At 59.4% G+C, this 17,039-nt stretch overlaps 2 protein-coding genes across 3 annotated transcripts; one reads left to right on the top strand and one right to left on the bottom strand.

Moving 5' to 3' along the window:
* The first annotated feature begins 324 nt into the window (after positions 1 to 324).
* Positions 325 to 8,850, top strand: RNF126 (ring finger protein 126). The gene is made up of 9 exons (XM_064469710.1): positions 325 to 415; positions 3,721 to 3,779; positions 5,291 to 5,354; positions 5,864 to 6,105; positions 6,688 to 6,756; positions 6,842 to 6,911; positions 7,137 to 7,230; positions 7,684 to 7,799; positions 8,030 to 8,850. The coding sequence occupies exons 1-9, from the start codon at positions 341 to 343 to the stop codon at positions 8,177 to 8,179; spliced, it is 939 nt and encodes a 312-aa protein (XP_064325780.1). The 5' UTR covers positions 325 to 340; the 3' UTR covers positions 8,180 to 8,850.
* A 2,852-nt stretch (positions 8,851 to 11,702) lies between these two features.
* FGF22 (fibroblast growth factor 22) lies at positions 11,703 to 16,720 on the bottom strand. Of its 2 annotated transcripts, none has more exons than XM_064469725.1 (3): positions 16,364 to 16,720; positions 12,584 to 12,687; positions 11,703 to 12,283 (listed from the first exon to the last, which is right to left on the bottom strand). In XM_064469725.1, the coding sequence occupies exons 1-3, from the start codon at positions 16,623 to 16,625 to the stop codon at positions 12,089 to 12,091; spliced, it is 561 nt and encodes a 186-aa protein (XP_064325795.1). In that variant the 5' UTR covers positions 16,626 to 16,720; the 3' UTR covers positions 11,703 to 12,088. The 2 variants fall into 2 exon arrangements, with proteins under 2 accessions (XP_064325795.1, XP_064325796.1); XM_064469726.1 differs by having other exon boundaries at positions 11,703 to 12,280.
* Positions 16,721 to 17,039: the final 319 nt, after the last annotated feature.

Below are 17,039 nucleotides of genomic sequence, written 5' to 3'. Positions count from 1 at the left end.
CGGGCCGTGAGGGGCCTGGAAAGACTCAGGCAGCTCTCCAGGCCTCTGAGCCCGGTGGAGCCGCAACCCTGAGAGAACAGAAGGGGGCCGGGGTACCCCGCACCCCTTTTTTCGCCCCCCGGCTCCGCAAACTAACCGCCACCGGCCCGCCCGCCCTGCTTACACAGCCAAAGCCACGCCCCTCCCATTAGACCACGCCCATAAAGGCACCCTCCCCAACGCCTTCCCCCCCGCCCTTTCCTTTCCGCGTTTCTCCCTGTCTTGTCCCTGCTCGGCCGCCGTTCGCCGTCGCGGGGCGGGGCGGGCTGAGCCAGTCGGGGCGGGGGGGGGGGGTGGGAAGATGGCGGAGGCTTCACCACAGCCGGGACGGTTTTTCTGCCACTGCTGCTCGGCCGAGATCGCCCCACGCCTGCCCGTGAGCGGGGGTGGGGGTACGGCAGGGGGCGGGTGGGGGGTCCGGCAGGTCGGGTACGTGGGGGCGAGGCCTAGGGGTAGGAAGGGGTCGTCGGGAGGCCTGAGGGAGTGCCGGGCCCTCGGGGCGGCGGGGCTTGGGGTGGGGAGTGGGGGGCAGGGGGCGTTCGGAGGGGTGGGGGGGAGGCCCCGGGGGTGGGGGAGGTCTGCGTGTGGCTGTTGAGGTGAGCGGGGGCGTTAGGAGGGGCGGGAGTGAGGGTCCCGGGGGTGGTGGTGGTGATGGTGTTAGGAGGGGCGGGGGTGCGAGGGTCCCGGGGGGGGTGTCTGCTTGTGGCAGTTGGGGTGAGAGGGGGTGTTAGGGGGGCTGGGGGGGCTCCGGAGTGAGGAAATGGGGGCGCTGGGCGCTGTGTGGGCGCAACGGGGCGTCCCCGGCGAGGGGGGTCGGCGTGGCGGGAGGTCCCCCCGCCCTGCTTGGCCTGGTGCGGGGTGGGGGTGGGGGGCCGGGGGCCCGGGCCGGGGGGGGCCCAGCGCGGCTGCCTTCGTGTGCTCCGGTCACGCCGTGAAGGGGGGAGCCCACCTGCAGTCCTGCCTCCCTCCGGCCCCGAGGGCGGGGGTCCCCACCTGCAGCACCCCGGCCCCCCACACCCCCGGCACAAACGGTGTGATGTTCCCTGGGCCTGAGCACCGTCACCCCGCTTCTTTGTCCGGAGCGAATCGAAGCTCCTGGGATAACGAGGGGGTTTCTTTTCTCTCTGTTGCAGTAGGATTTAAATGAGCGTGAGAAAAGCTTCACGGGTGATAATATCTGAGACGTAGGCAAGTGCACGAGCGATACGTACGCACCGTCTCCGCTTGCTAACGCAGAGCGCCTTGTAGGCTGGGCGCCGCGCGTGAGCAGATGTGCTTTGGCTGCTGAGTAAAACCCCTGCTTGTAAGGAGGCATGTTTTTCTGGTGTGGGTAGAAAAAGAGCGTTGGCTGTTGGAAAGGAACTGGCTGAAACATCGTGGTGGGCCACGGCTAGATTTTCTGCTGATTACCCACCAGATGTTAAATTTGCTTCAGAAGATCCAGCCAGTGTCTGTTTGTCCTGAAACTTTTCATGGCGTCTTGTCAGAATAAGGCACTGCTTTTTGTTAACATTTACTGAATTTTAAAAGTCACCTGATTGTGAGCACCTCTGCCATGGTTGATTAGACTTTGCCGTCAGTTTGGTTTTGTGAAGCGCTGTTTGTCCTTTTGCCCTCTCCGTCAGCCTTACTGGTTAGGCGAGGGTAGGCCTTGCTGGTAAATCTCGCAGCTTGTATTTAAGTGTGAGGGCAAAACTGTTGATAATGCTCCTGCCAAATACAGACGGGCTGGAGAAAGTGGCTCGAGAGTTGAAGGTTGTAACCGAGAAATATTGGTCGTTTGTTTTTGTTTAAACACCCTGTGTTGGGTTTGTGCCAGCAGAGCACATCTGGTAGTGAATGCACTGAACTGTGGCAGGGAGTGGACTGCTTCTTTTGTTGGTTCAGGGCCAGTTAATTGCTAGTTAATGAGCTGCTTTTGGGGGGCCCAAGTTCATTCGGTTTCACTTACTGTTTGGAGTCCAAGCTACTGGAGGTACCATAGCTTATGCTGCAGAAGGAATGACTCAAACAGCCTGAGAAACAACAAACTTTGACATTTGTGCTGTTCCAGCTGCAGTGGAATTTGCTGATCCCTGTGTTCGGAGTTGTCCGTAAGCACACAGGGGGAAAAAAAGCCTCCCTTAAATAGAGAGTAGAGAGGAGTAAGTTGCTCACTGCTCGAGCGTGGCTACTGTGATAATTTACACCAGTGGCGTACTGGTGGGGAGTAAAACAGTCAGGGATATTTCAAAGGCAGAGGCAATTGATCTGATTTTCTGTGTTCAACGCAGGAGCTCCCGTGTGCTGGTAACCAACTTCAAGAAGAATTTGGATGGTGTGGAAATGTTCTTGAAATCAAACGTTGTGTAAATTGCGTAGACCCAGTTATTTCACAATCGCAAATCTAGAGTCCTGCACGGAAGAGGGAGCAGCAACTCCTCCGAGTCTGTTTCTAGGTCTCGGTGTTTGCTGCTTCCTTATCTTGCTGGGCAAGCAAGGCCAGCGTGGTGTGGATCGCTGGTGTTGCTGTCTTGTTCTTGGGCCTTATCAGGTTTTTCTGTGGAGGCTGGAGGAGCCACCCCAGATGTCCTGTCAGAGCAAACCCATGTGGCAGGCATCCTTGCCTCCTTTGGGGAATTCATTGACTTTGTTTACAGGCCCGTGCCAATTCGAACATAGCAGTAGTAAAGGGAAGTAGCATTATTTTTAGAAGCTCTTATATTTCTTCCATGCTGAGCCTGGCTTTGCCGGGGTGGGGTTTTGAGTGGTTGTGTTTGCCTGTGGTGGCTGTTCCGCCTCGGCCGTGGCTGGGGTTAGGTGCGGGGTCTGTCGCTTCCTCTTCTGGCTCGGCAGTGCTGCGTGGTGCTACTTATTCTCAAGCGCTGAGAAGTGAAGTAGCTTCCTTTCAGGGTCACAAGTGTCCTGGGCTACTGCTCGCTAGGACAGTATGGTTGTGGAGTATAAAGTCTTCACTAAGACCAGGAACTGTGAGGAAAAATGACTGTCACAAACTCCTGAGGAATCCTGCTTCTGCCCCATGGGCTGTTTATTGCAGCACATTCAGTCTTCGGTGTTAAAGGCTACAAGGGTGGCAGGAGCTTTCTGAAATGAGCGTTGAGCGTGGGAGTGCAAAATTCTGGTATTGTGTGTTGCAGAATGACCCTCTTGTGTCCCCTTGACCTCTGCGCTGCGAACCCCAGACGACATTAGTAACAGCTTTCCATTCAGCCCTTCCTAAGCGACAGTGACACTGTGATTAGCCTGTGCTGCAATTCCCTCCTTGTTTCTTTCATTAGGACAGTTTGGCCCCTTGAGGGGGGCAGAAGAAGGTCCACAAAACACGCAGCTGTTTAAAAACTGCTGTTTTGAGTGCTGCTCTTCTGGGAAAGCCAGTGGTTTTGCTTTCACTTCACCCAGAACTATATCAGATGTTATCTAATGCTTTGTCTATACTGGGGATTAATTAGTGTTATCCAAATCTCTTCTAAAGCCAAGTTCCAAACAGGCTCAGGCTCAACAATTTGCCGCACTAGTCTGGTGAGGGCAAATATCAGTGGTTTAGGGGTCCTCCTGGCTCTGTAATCGTGGCATGTGTCTGGGACGATGCAGGACTCTCCTGTTTCACCCCATCCCACTGAAGGCACTCTTTGACTTGTACGTACCACTTGCTTTTCTCATTCAATATTTCTTCTCCCATAGGACTACATTTGCCCACGGTGTGAATCTGGTTTTATTGAAGAACTTCCTGAAGAGCCAAGGTAACGTGCTGCCCCAAAGGCTACTGCTGGAATGAACTCAGTCTGCTTTGCTCTTTTGCTTTTTCTGGTTAAAAGGCAATGTGGGATACTAAATACACCATTTTTACTACTTCTGCCCAATATTTGGCTCACCTTTCCTCACTATGGGTAGAAAGCACTTAATTTGCGTAGTTTTCATCTACAGGTAAATCAGCCATGGGAATGCTGAGTGTCAGACACTGCTGGTAAAAGGTGGGGGAGGAATGGATTGATTTAAAGCAAACAAAAAAAAAATAGAGAGGCTTTCCCCATGGCATGCAGTAGCTATGAACTGGTTTGAGTCATCGGGGTAGAGATAACCCTGTGAGAGAGGAATCTGTGGCATGGAGAGTGTACATATGCTTCAGCGTATCATTTAATAACTTAGTTGAGAGTCCTAGCGGCAAAACATTTTGACTAACACTTTGGACTCTGCACTGGAGCAGCTGAGATCTGTGTTCACGTGCCTTACTGCTGACTCAGTAGTGGGACTGTTCTCTGGCAGTGTCAGAACGAGCAAGAGTAGGAGAAATTACTTAAAATGTTTCAGGCGTGTTTGCCGGCCTTGGCTGTGACCGGCTTCGGGGCAGGCAGTGTGCTGGCAGGCGTTCGGTGCAAGGGCGCGCTGAGCTGCGTGGGGGGAGTGCCAGAGGCGTGTTGCTGCCTGCTGAGGGAGGTGGTCTTCACACACTGAGGTTTCTGTGCTGCCGAGGTGACGTTTGGCCTGACTACACCAACCCAAGAGGCTGAAAATCAATACTGGCTAACCTTAACTGTACTGGTGGTATGCTGTGACCTTGGGACGCGTAATCGCTGAACCTTAGTTTTTTTGTTACCGTGAATGTCAAAGCGTAGACCTGGATACTGAGCAGTAAATGTTCCTGCAGCTCTCTAAAAGCAGAAGCCTGGCAGCATTAAGACTTCCTATGAATCTGTCCCGTTTGGTCACATGCCTCTGCAATAGAGAAGTTCCTTTGATTCAAGATTAGACTTAAGCATGTTTGGGTCATAGTGATCAGGGTTTGTACCTTAAGTCTTCTCTTCCTGGTGTTCCAGAGGATTAGCTGATTTGTTCGAGGTGGATTGTGCAGGGAATCCTTGCTTGACATCGTGTTTCAGTCACTTCTCTGTAGCTTCGTGAAATCAGAATCTAGAAGGGTAGGGAGAGATGGGTGACGGGGGTGTGGGAAATGAAGGCTGCAGGAAGGGAAAAATGAAAATTGATATGAAAGATTAGAAAAAGAGCAGCTGAGGGCAGGGTAGTTTCTGCACAGAGCTGACCCTGCCCCAGGGTGAAAGGGAAGGTGAGCAGACCTCTGAGGTCCCTTCAAGCTCTAGCTCAGCACAAAAATGATTCAGTTGCTTCCTGTGTGCTGTTACTGTGCTGTGGTGTCTGCTTTTCCTGTCAAACTCATGTCCCTTGCTCCCCTCTGCTGGGAAAATCTTCTCGAAGCACCCTTCTGAGGCTTACCAGTGCTCTTCATCCTTCACAGGAACGCTGACAATGAGACCAGCTCCTCTACATCAACCAGCGATCAGAGCAGGCATCCTTTTGAGGTGAGTCCTCTCTGTCTCTTCCAACATTACTACATTGTTTAAATGTTCCCTGAATTATGATAAAATTTAGGAAGGGAGGTCTTAATATCATCCACATGCTGCTCCTGAAATCTCTGCCCATTGTATTTTTATCGTGTGTTTTTAATAGGACCATCATTTGTAGCTTATTCTTGTTGTGAGGAGCCTAAGCTGGGATTTAGTGAGCTGTCTGGGTGTGTCGCTATGTGGTAGCCTCAGCTTAAAAGGCAGCAGTTACATGCGGGAGCTAAAGAGAAACCAGGGAAGTGGTAGTTACTTCTTAGCTTTGTGCGTAGCTTCACTCTGTGTCTGTTCCTCGCTAAGCTGCCTCTGAGAGTGCACTGATCCACCTGTGTCAGCCAAGGCTCGTGAGCTGCTGGGGGCCTGAAAAGACTGGTCTTTGTTGGAAGCTTGGTGAAATATCAGATGTAAAAGCTAAGAGCTGTTTCTCTCGTCGTTACAATCTGTTCCCTAAATTCTCTCCCTCCCAGAATGTGGATCAGCACTTATTCACCTTGCCACAGGGCTATGGCCAATTTGCCTTTGGGATCTTTGATGACAGCTTTGAGTTTCCATTTGGGTCCAATGCGCAGTCGGAAGACAACAGGGACTCTGAGAACCGGAGGGAGCGAGAGCACCAGTCTCGGCATCGATACGGTGCAAGGCAGCCCCGAGCCCGCCTCGCCACACGCCGTGCCGCTGGCAGGCACGAGGGAGTTCCCACGCTGGAAGGGTGAGAACAGCTGCCAGATTCTTGCAGGGGAAGCCCTGTTATCTTTCACCAATGAGAGTTAGCTGAAAATCAGCCCATCCTTGTTCTCATCCGCGTGAGGAGTGGTCTCTTAAAGGCTGCTCCTGAGCACAGCTGTCCAGTGCGACTCTTGCGTAGGTGCCTGGCTTTGCCCCTGTGAGCTCACGCTGCCGGATGGCCAGGCTCCAGCTGGGCCTGCAGCCGCTGGCAAGCTCTTGCCTCGGGTTTGAACGGGCCGTTTCACCTGAGCACAGTAGCAGGGCTGACAGTGTGGTTGGGTGTTCTGACTGTTAAACCTGCAAAGAGAAAGACTCCCTGGTCATGACCAGGTATTACCAAAATGTTGAGGGGAAATGAGAGAAAAATGAGAGAAAACGCTGGACAAGAAAACTAATGTTTCTTTAACTGCATCCTGCAGAGCCATTTGCCATCTCTGTCAGAAATTATCCCCTTACAAATAGCATACTGAAACTTCTCCTTGCCTATGAGTAATCAGTTCTTGTTTCCAGGCTGGGAGTTAACAGGCACTAGTTCTTACATAATCCTGGTTTCCTTGTCTTTCAGAATTATCCAGCAGCTGGTCAATGGGATTATTGCACCTACAACAATACCAAACCTAGGACTAGGTCCCTGGTGAGTTGGAAGATGTATTGCTCTTTCTGACAGTGCTCTTGCTGGTACTCCCAGCCGAATTTAATTGTTGTCCTTGTCCTTAAAGGGGAGTCTTGCATTCAAATCCAATGGACTACGCGTGGGGTGCCAACGGCTTGGATGCAATTATTACGCAGGTAAAACCGGCATTACAGTGGCGTCTCCTGTCCCCGTGTGCGGTGCTGCAAAACTGCCAGCAGCTGATGGCTGCAGGGGGCAAACCTCTGAGGGTGCAGAAATGGGAGACAAGGTCCACAGTGCGGGCGATGCAGGGTTCAAGTGCCCCGAGTGAATAAATGAACAGAGTCTGTGTGCTGCTGAACTCACGTCTTTCTGCCTTCTGTGGCCTATTGTTTTTTCAGTTACTAAATCAGTTTGAAAACACTGGACCGCCGCCAGCAGACAAAGAAAAGATCCAGGCCCTCCCCACCATACAGATTGCACAGGAACACGTAGGTACGTGTATCTCCTCCAGGGAATCGCTCACAAAGAGCTCTGTGAAAGTTTTGTTTAACGTTTTCTTGGGATTTTAATTTTCTCCGTTATACCTTCGAGGCCTAAAACATTTCAAAGAGGGGAGAGAGCTGAAGTATCGCTCTGTTATACTCGCACACGAAAAAAAAAAAAGAGCAGTGTAGACTGGCTGGGTTTGCCCTGGGGAGGCAAACTGCTTCATCTCTATCCACACTGAACTGTTCAGAACAGAAGGGAAGGGAACAATGAAGCAAACCCACGGCAGTGAGAGGTGGAGTGGTGGTGGTAGGAACCCCAAAGCAACGATCTTTCCCCTCTGCAGGGATGAAACAGCGGTGGGGGGAAGGGGAGAGGTGATGGGATCCCGAGTTGGGTGCGTGGAGTGTTGTCCTCTCCCTTATTGCTCAGCTGTGTTTTGCTTTCCCTTTGATGCAGATTCTGGGTTAGAGTGCCCTGTGTGTAAAGAAGACTATACAGTTGGTGAAAATGTCCGACAGTTACCTTGCAATCACCTATTCCACAACAGCTGTATAGTCCCTTGGCTGGAACAGGTTAGTGCCGTCTGGGCGGGTGACCTGGGGTCTGCAGCACTCGGGTGTTGTCTCTGGTGGTACTGTTCTCTGTAAATATTTTCATACCTCCGTGATGAGGCCTAAGTGCGAGCAGCCTTTGATCAGAGGAAGGAGTGTCATCCTAGCCTTTTCCTTGAGTGCTGCTCCTGTATCGTGTTTCTAATCCTGTTTCCCATATTTCTTGTTTTGTTTTTGTCTGCTCTCCAAAGCATGACACGTGTCCTGTGTGCCGGAAAAGCTTAAGTGGACAAAACACTGCCACAAACCCCCCAGGACTCACGGGGATGAACTTCTCCTCATCCTCCTCCTCCTCTTCCTCCAGCTCACCAAGTAACGAAAACTCATCGAACAACTCATGAATCTTAATCCAACCCTCTGTCCCCGGGCCCTGTCCATTGTCCTTCCTCCCCCCCCAGCCAACGTAAGCAACAAAAGGGGCTTCCAGAGCAGAGCGAGGGGAGGGTAGCAAGGGGGAAGCAGCCCCCCCCAGAATTCCCTTTTGAGCTCCGAAGACACGGAGACTCTGGGTCCTTCAGAGATGAGAAGCCTCAAGTTCTGTGATGGGGGGAAAAGAGCTCCGTCTTTTAATAAAAACATCCATTTGCCGTGTGGACTTTTAACCATTGCAGTGAAGGGCTGCTGCGCTCCACAGAAGGGAAACCTGAGGCGCTGAGCTAGCGGTTGCAATTCTGAAGGGCAAGGTTGTGTTTGTATGGTTTTGAATTTGAGATTCCTTTATTTCTGTTGCTCCTCCTCCCCTTGGGTACTATCTCTTCTGCTTTGGAGGTTGAAGTCTTTGAAATGAAAGCGTAATGATACTGCCTCCCTCCCAGGATCTCCAGCTGGGCAGGGCCAATAGTCGTCACTGAAAAAAATGAACTCTTGAAATAGACCCCATTATCCCTCCCCTCCCCCTCTCAAGTCCCATTTATTTTTCTTTATAACCTCACCCTTCTGATACTCAACACTGAAAGGGTTTTTATAATTTTAAATTATTACTGCTGTTAAATAAATGGACGTTTCAGCTCAACGAGACGTTATGCATGATTTGAGGAAAACTACAGGGTAAGCTCTCCGGAGGGTGCTCTGCTGAGCCGCCCCGTTTCACCCCAGGGCAGGCTGGGCTTGTCCAAGCCCTCCTGCAGGCCTAGCGCAGGCGTGCTCTGAGCTCCGGGCACCAGACTCCGACGTGACCAGCACCTGTACGTGCGTTGCCAGCCTGCGGATCCTTGAGCGGTTGGCTGCAGGATTGCAACTGAAAGCACCCTTGCCTGGTCTTTTGTATTGTTTACACCTTCTCCCTGTTGCAGTCCTGCCCTGCTCTCAGCCTGCGTGGGCTTTTCCACTGTCGACATCAGGACTGGGCGCGCATCGGAGGAAGGACCAGCCAAATAGCGTTGTGATCAAGTAATATACAGGGAAAACAACATTTTGGAGAAAAATGTATTTCAAAGCTAAAAATACAGCTGATTAAAAAAAGAGAGGGAGGGAGAGAGAGACACAAATATCCAGGTGTGTTTGTGACTCAGTTTCTGTGACAGAGCTGGAGCATGAAAAGAATGTGACCGGAGCGGGCAGTGACCTACCTGTGCGCTGCCTGTGTCCGCGCTCGCCTGGGCTGGGAGGGGGACAAAATCCCGGGTCTGGACACGCGGAATCTGCCAGCGCCGGGGGACGCCTGGGCCGGGGGCGCGGGGCAGGGTGCCTGCTGGGGTGGGAGGTGTCCTGAGGGGAGAGGTTGCCGCTCTGCTTGCGCCTTTGCAGCGCGACCCAGCGCGGAGCGCGTGGGGCAGATGTCAGCCGATGCCCCTTCCTGTGGCAGGGACTTGGGGCGGTCGGTGGGTCTCCCTGACGCGTAACCGGGTGCTCGTGAGGGTGCTGTGCGCTCCAGGCCATGCATCAGGACCTTGCTGTGGCAGACGCCAGAGCTGTACGTGGGATACCTGCCCCTCTGGGGGCGGGTGGGATGGATGGATGGAGGGTTCAACGGCTTGGGAGGCTCCCCACGTCTCCTCCGGCTCTTGGGGCCCTGTGAGCGGGCTGGGGGTGGCTGGGGAAGGTGCTGGCACCCCCGGACACTCAAGGTCCTGGCAGCAGCAGAGCTTTGGTGCCGCTTTCAAAGCAGCCTTACCCGAAGACCCAGCCCTTTCTCCTGAGAACTTTCCGGGAGGGGACTTGCCTCATGTAGGAGGGGGAAGGCAAGCGGCTTGTTCGGTGTTTCTTGAGCCATTTTGGAATAAAAGAAGATTCATTGGGGAAAATGTCCCAAATGCAGATGGCGAGCAGCCTTTGCCAAGCCTGCCAGGGCCACGTAGCTGGCGCTGAGCAATTCTTCTGGAATGTTTTTCCTCCTTGGCTTTGCCAGTGTAGCCAGGGCAGCCCAGCGGCGCCTTTCATCTCGGCAGGCGGATGCCTGCGGGACGAGGGTTTATCTCGGGACTGGTATATCAGGGTTAATAGCTCATCCTCCGCCGGAGGTTGAGCCAGAAGCTTCTGCCGCCAGGATCCTGGGCTTGGGAGGCGGGTGGCAGCAGGAAGGTCCCCAGCTGAGCCCGCCCGTGCCCATCGACTCGGCCGGCGCAGAGGGAACGCTTCGCGGTTTAGTCACTGAAACGCAGCCCAGGAGACCTGGAAGAACCTTCTGCTGCATTTCGGCTGCAGCGCAGGGTTCCCGGCTCCCTTGGAGCTCAGGGGATGACTTATGTGTGCAGTGCTCAGGGTGGGTTTTGAGTGGGTGAAGCGAAGCCTGTGGTGGGTGCACGGCTGCTGCTGACCCGGCTGGCAGTGGCTCCGGACCGGGGCCGGCGGCCACCACACAGTTAACGCGGTGGCTGTTCCCTCAGAGACTATTTGGAGCTGGTTGGGTAAGAAATGGAACAAGTTCGGTGGTTTTCGCTGGGGCCATCGCTCACGTCTGACGTGACAAAGTGACCAGGCTGCGATGCAACGCTGCGGCGGGTGCGGAGGGCGGCGCAGGAACGTGCCCTGGCCGGGAGGCTGAGGCACAGGTGCTATTTCTGGCCGTGGTCCCCTCCAGGCGAGGGGCTGGTCCTCGCCACCAGCCGCCTTCCCGGCTCCATCTCTGCTGGGGACGATGGAGTGGAGCTGGGCTGAGGAGGGGCAGGAGCAGCCTGGAGGCACTGCTGCAGCCTGGGGAGGTTGGGGCTGGCTGCCCCACTGCACCTGGGGTCTCGGTCCAGGGCGTGGATTGGGCACCATCCGCATAACTGGGAGTCTGTGGCCCAGGTACTCCTGCTGGGGATGGGTTCCCCAGAGCAGGTCTGGTCCCTTCTGCTCATGACGTCCCACTCCCCGCAGCAAGGGGCAGCCCTGGGCCTGGGGCTGCATCTGCCCGAGGGTCCGGGCCAGCTCCTGCGGTGCTACCCGGCGCCTGGTCCCACAGAGCCCACTGCAACGCCGCAGCGGGACGCTCGGCTGCAGCCGGGCTCTTGCTCCAGCACCAGGGACCCTCCGACCCCTCACCCCCTATGTCTTGTCCCTTTGGGTCTCCAGGGCCACCTCCCTTGCACCCCCCGGGGGATGCTCCTCGCTGAGCTGCACCACTCTGGCTGCGGGTCACACGTGCATGTGCTTTGCTCCGGCACTAGCGCAGGGTCCGGGCTCTCCCGCGCCGGCAGCTGCTTTTTCCTGCTCCCTCCTTTGTGCTGCCAAAGAACCGTTGCTGTGTTTTCCCATGGGTGAGGTTTTGGGTCGGGTGACTCTAACTTGCATGCAAAGGTGAGCATGTGGATTGATGAGGATCTTGACATGGTGGGGGACCAGCCAGGCTCCCCACTAGTGGCTGCAGCCACGACCCTGGAGGAGCCAACCCCACCCAGCCCGAGCCAAGCCCACCATTGAAGCTCCAAGACTCGCTCCCCCTTCCGTACCACAAACGCAGTTTTTATTGCCACGGGTGCTTGGACACAAGACAAATGCGACCCACCGTTACATCCCAGCCCCGCAGCCTCCGCCCCAGCCCCAGCAGGGAAGCCATTAGCAGAGCCGGGGGGCACGACATCGGCGGCCCCAGCGTGCGGTGGCCGCGCTCCCCGGGCTGTGCCGCGCCGGACCTGCCTCGGCGGGACGGTGGGGAGAGCCACGTCCCTGCGCGGCTGCAGGCTGTGTCTGGAGCATCTGTCTTCCACATCCATCCTCCACCGTGCATTTAAAAATAAAACAATAAATAGCAAAAAAATAGATATGTACATAAATAAACCCTTTTTTCCATTTTTTCCTACAGGATGGTCCTGAGCCGCCCGCGGGGCTCAGCTGACGAGCATGGGGAGGAAGTGGGTGGAGAGGTGCTGCCGGCGCGTCTTGCCCCCTCGCTGCGGCCTGCCCTTGCTATTGAGCGAGAGGAACATGGGGCGGCCCCGGTGCCGCCAGTGCAGTGACGCGTAGGTGTTGTAGCCGTTCTCCTCAATGCGCTCCATGAACTTGCAGTTGGGGCTGAACTCCTTCTGGCAGGAGAGGGAAGGGGGTGAGGGGCGGCTGCGCTCAGCCGGGGCCCGTCGTCGCCCTGCTCCGGCGGGGTCAGACCCCGAGAGCGGGGCAGGGCAGGACCCCGGCTCCTCCCCGGTCCCCGGAGGGCAGAGGGGCTCTGTGGGTGCAGTCCCCCGCTGGGCAGTAGGTCAGGGCGTGGGAAACCAGGAGCCTGCTCCTGGGCACCGGTCCCGGCGGGTTTGGGACCCCCCATTCCAGCTCTGCCCTGTGCCTCTGACCCTGGTCTGGTCCCTCCCGGGAGGCAGCGTCCGACCTACCGACCCGTAGAGCCTCCCCTGCTTGTTCATGGCCAGGTAGAAGCCGGTGTGCACTGCCTGGATGGCCACGACGCCGACACGCACCGACCGGATCTCGACGATGCCTGCGGGACAGGGAAGCGTGGCGGTGAGCCGGGGAAGGTCGGGCGACCTCCCCAAGGGGCTCTGCCCCGATGCCGCGTCTGTGGCTGCAGCCCCCCCGAGGGACGGGGCTGCTGACCCTTGCCTGATGCCAGAGCAGCCAGAGGGATGGCGGGAATGAGCCTGAGTTGGGAGTGGGAGGGGGAACCTCTGATCCAGGGGGGATTTGAACTTTACTCCTGTCCTCCCCAGGGCCCAGCTGCTTCCCAGGAGCTGGGTTGCGCAGGAGTGATGCCAAGCACAACCTCCGCTTGCCTGGAAGCAACCTGTCAGCCTCTGCCCGGTGCTGACCTCGCGTTTATCCTACCCTCACTGGCAGCTCTGCCCGTGCATCCATCCCGAACGTGCCCGCGGTGCCCTGGGGACCTGACTCGCCTGTCGCAGCGCCCGGCCCCCCACGCACTCAGAGCACCGAGGCCAGCGTTAGCCCCTGGGGGCCAAAGTGTGCTTGGGGGTGACAGCAACGGTGTGCAGCCACGTTATGGTGGATGGAGGCACCCGGGCAAAGGGCTGCGGGGGCAGGAATATGGCTGGGACGTTGCTGCCTGCAGAGGCTGGTGCCGATCGCCTGGCTGGCACGAACATGGACGTGAGGCCCTGCACCAGGGACCGCAGGCGGGAGGGATGCGGCAGTGCTGCAAGACGTGGGGACGAGCCCAGAAGGTGACTGCAGCCGGGCTGTGAAGCTGCAGCAGGGCCCAGCTGTGCCTGGGCTGGAGTGTGCGTGCCCGGCCCCTGAGCTCCCGGCGCAGCCGCTAATGGAAAAGGCATGCGGTCGGACCAGCGGCTCTGACAGGAGAAACACCCAGAGCATCATCAGGGCCTCTGGATTCCTGCACCGCCTTGTGCCCGCCAGCGCCCGACCAGCGCAGAGTGCTGCTGCCAGCCCTGCCGCCGGCCAGGCCCGCGGTGCTGCGGCAAAGGGAGAAGGAATCTCCAGTGGGCAAAGATGCAGGCAGGACAGCGGGAGGGTGTGAGCCACAGCAGGAGCTGCCCATGGGCGCTGGTGCCTGGGGCTGCCCCAGCCGGACAGGGCGTGAGGTTGTGCAGCGGCATGAACAGTGCAGGGGGCTGCAGCCCCTGGGCAGGGGCCGTCACCAGGCATCGACCCCCCGGCTGAGCCAGCATTGCCTGGGCACCACCGGCCTCGGGGCATTTGTGCCCTCGCCAGGAGTGGATGGCATGGATATGGCACTGGGGCAGCGTTTGGGCTCCTGAGTGTTCGGATCCTGGCGGGCAATGTGTAAGAGCAGATTTTTCAGCCCAGCTGCCTCAGTGCTGCCGCCAGCACCCGGCACCAGCACCCACCAGGACCCACAGGGCCCAGCCCAGCCAAGCCATTGACGAGGAGCAGCCATGGGGAAGGGCTGAACAAACGCCTCTGAATCCATCCCACTTGATCACTGTCTAGAGCTGCTGCTATTTATAGCAAAGGACTTCTACTTTTCTAAATATAAGCCCCTGTTGCTGTTCCTGGTGCCCCAGCTGGCTCTGCCATGCTTTGCTCGCAGATGCCCAGCCAGTGCCCAGCTCTGCACAGAGGGGACGGGTCCCTGAAGGTGCGGGGCAGCAGCTTGGGGCTGTGCAGCAGCCCAGAGGCAGCTCCCAGTGCTCCCAGTATTGCACCCTCAGCCCCAGCAGGGTCCCAGGGAGGCTGGGGCAGATGCCGAGCTAAGGCAGGAGAAGCCCTGCGACAGCCCCTGCCACCCCAGGGTTGCCAGCGGGGCTGGTCCAGCAGCTGCCACGAGGGCTGAGGTGCAGAGCCCGAGCCCAGCCCAAGCGCAGGTTATCTGCTGTGCCGATAACCAGAGCGAGCCCCATGTGACAGCCTGGAGCTGCTCCACCTGCCAGGCCCCATTGCCACACGGGCAAGGGAACGTGTCGGGGCGCTTCGTGCTGGCAGCACACCTGGTCGGGACTCCCGACAACCTCTGACACCGCGAGAGGGTTCCCTGGGCTGGGCTGGGCTCCCTCGTCCTGCAGCCAGCCAGGTGACATCCTCCGGTGCTGGCCGGGACACAGGGCAGCCCCCGCTGCCGCCGCAACGTGGGCTGAGGGATGCTGCTCCCATCCGCAGCATCCTTCCCACCCCAAGCCCCACCACCCTGCTAGGGCCCCCTGGGTGTGCTCGGTCATCCCCCCTTCCCCAGGCCCCCAGCATCCCCACCCTGTCCAGCTGCTGCCCTGCCAGCCTGGCACACCCCTCCCTGTCACAGGGGGCCGGGACCCAGTAGCCAAAACAGACTGATACCATGGGTGCTGAAGCTGGGCTTGCAGCCCTGGCCCTTGCTGCAGGTGTACCATGGGTGCCACGTCCCCTTGAGACCCACGGCCCTTAGGACCCACGGCTGTCACCTGGAGGGGGCCCAGGTGGGAGCAGGCAGCCACGGAGCCAAGGCAGGGCCCCAGTGCCGGGAGCAGCCTCTCCACTGGCGTGGGGACCCTGGTGCCAGCCTCCGCAGCCGCCTCTTCCCACTGCCACACGCAGCTGCTCCCGAGGGCTGCAGGGTGGTGCAGACGCAGCCCCAGCCCCAGGGGAAGGCCTAATCCTGCCTGCTTGCTCCCAAGCTCCAGATCGCGGCACAGCCAGGGCAGCACCAACATCCTGCAGCGTTTGCCCTCTCCACCCCCCCGGGATGCGCTGCCCAGCCCCGGGAACCCCCCGGGCCCCTCCTCAGGAGCAGCCCGTGGGGAGGCTGCAGTGAGTGTCCCCCCTGCATGCTGCGGTGGGGGCTGCCACCTGCACCCACCCTCTGCGGCAGGCTTCCCTGTGGTCCACGCGTGCCCTCAGACTGCCGAGCCCCGACCTGCTCTGCAGGCCGCGGGTGCTCTCGGTCCCCTCCGACAGGGCTGCTCTGCTCTCCTGTGCCAGCCTCACAGCTGGTTCTGAGACCAGCATCGCCCCGAAGCTTCCTCTGTCCCTCCTCCTCAGCCTTCATCCTCCCCAGTGTGTTTAGAGGGAACGATCATGTCCCCCCCAGCCAGAGCCGATGAAGATAACTCGCAACGCAGGGCAGGGGAGGCAGCCCCCCGACGGTGCTGTCAGGACCGGGTGGGACGAGGGGGCCCCCCCAGGTCACCCCAGGCGCTGGGCAGAGCTGGCAAAGTGCCGCCGGGTCCCTGCCAGCGCCCGCCGGTGTCCGCGCACCTCTCGTCGCTCCCGCGGTGCAGCGGGCAGCGAGCCCCGGGAAAGGGGCTCCCGGGGGCGAGGGCAGCAGGACCCGTCTGTGCTCGAGCGAGCTGCGTGCCCCGGCCGGCCGTCTGTGGGGACGCGGGGACCGCGGGGAAAGCGGGAACAGCGGGGGACAGCGGGGACCTGCGGCTCCCGCCCGGCCGGAGGAGACGCTTTGGCAGAGGTTTCTCTGGGCGGGAGGAGCGGCGAGCGCTCCCCGGGGCCGGTCACAGCGGGGTCCCGCCGCCGGTCCCGGGCCGCCTCCGCCCAGCGCTCGCCCTCCCGGCCGTGCCCTCCGCCCCCTGCCCGGCCCCGGCAGCGCCCGCCGCAGCCGCAGCCTCGGCGCCCCGGCGGGCTGTGAGCTCTCGGCCCCCGCGGGTGGGAGGGCAGCGGGACCCCGCGCGGCCGCGGGGCGGCCCCAGGCCCCGGCTTTCTCCGGTCCCGGCCCCGGTCCCGGCCCCACTTACTGCCCGGCCGCTCCCTCCAGCGCGTCCCCTCCACGCCGCCGCCGCCGTCGATGCGCAGGAAGAAGCGGGTGGCGGAGAAGAGCCGCCGCCAGCGCACGTCGCCTTCCAGGTGTCCGTAGCTACGGGGGGGCCGCCGGCCACCCCAGGCAGCGCTGCCCGCCCCCGGCCCCGGCCCCGGCCCCGGCCCCGGCCCCGGCCCCGCCAGCACGGCGAGCGCCCCGGCGAGGCAGGCGGCGAGGGCGGCGGGGCCCCCGCGCCTCATGGCGGCGGGCGGGCAGCGGGCGGCGGGGCGCGGCGGGGCGGCGGGTGACGGGCCATGGCCGCGGCGGCGGCGACCGGCCCCGACGGCGCGGGCGGCCCGAGCGGTGGGGGGGAGGGCGAACCGGCGGGCGGGGCTGGGCGGGGGCCGCGACGGCCAATGGGCGGGGCGGGGCGGGGCCGCGAGGGCGGGGACTCCCATTCATAAATCGGCGCCTCGACAGCTTGCCCTAGATGCTCCCGGTCCCCGGTCGCTCGCCTGCGTTCGCAGGGCGCCCGGTTGGGTGACTGCACGCCCCGGCTCCCGCGGAAGGTGGGCGGGGGCCGGGGGCGGGACAGGTCCCTCGGGGGTGTGCGGGACCTCCGTGGCTCTGGGGCGGTGTCTGTCTGCGGCCCGGGCGGAGGCGCGCCAGGGTCG

Source organism: Phalacrocorax carbo, chromosome 19, assembly GCF_963921805.1.
Source record: "Phalacrocorax carbo chromosome 19, bPhaCar2.1, whole genome shotgun sequence".
Lineage (NCBI taxonomy): Eukaryota > Metazoa > Chordata > Aves > Suliformes > Phalacrocoracidae > Phalacrocorax > Phalacrocorax carbo.
Note: the sequence above shows the minus strand (reverse complement) of the source record. Positions and strands in the feature narration are given on the sequence as shown.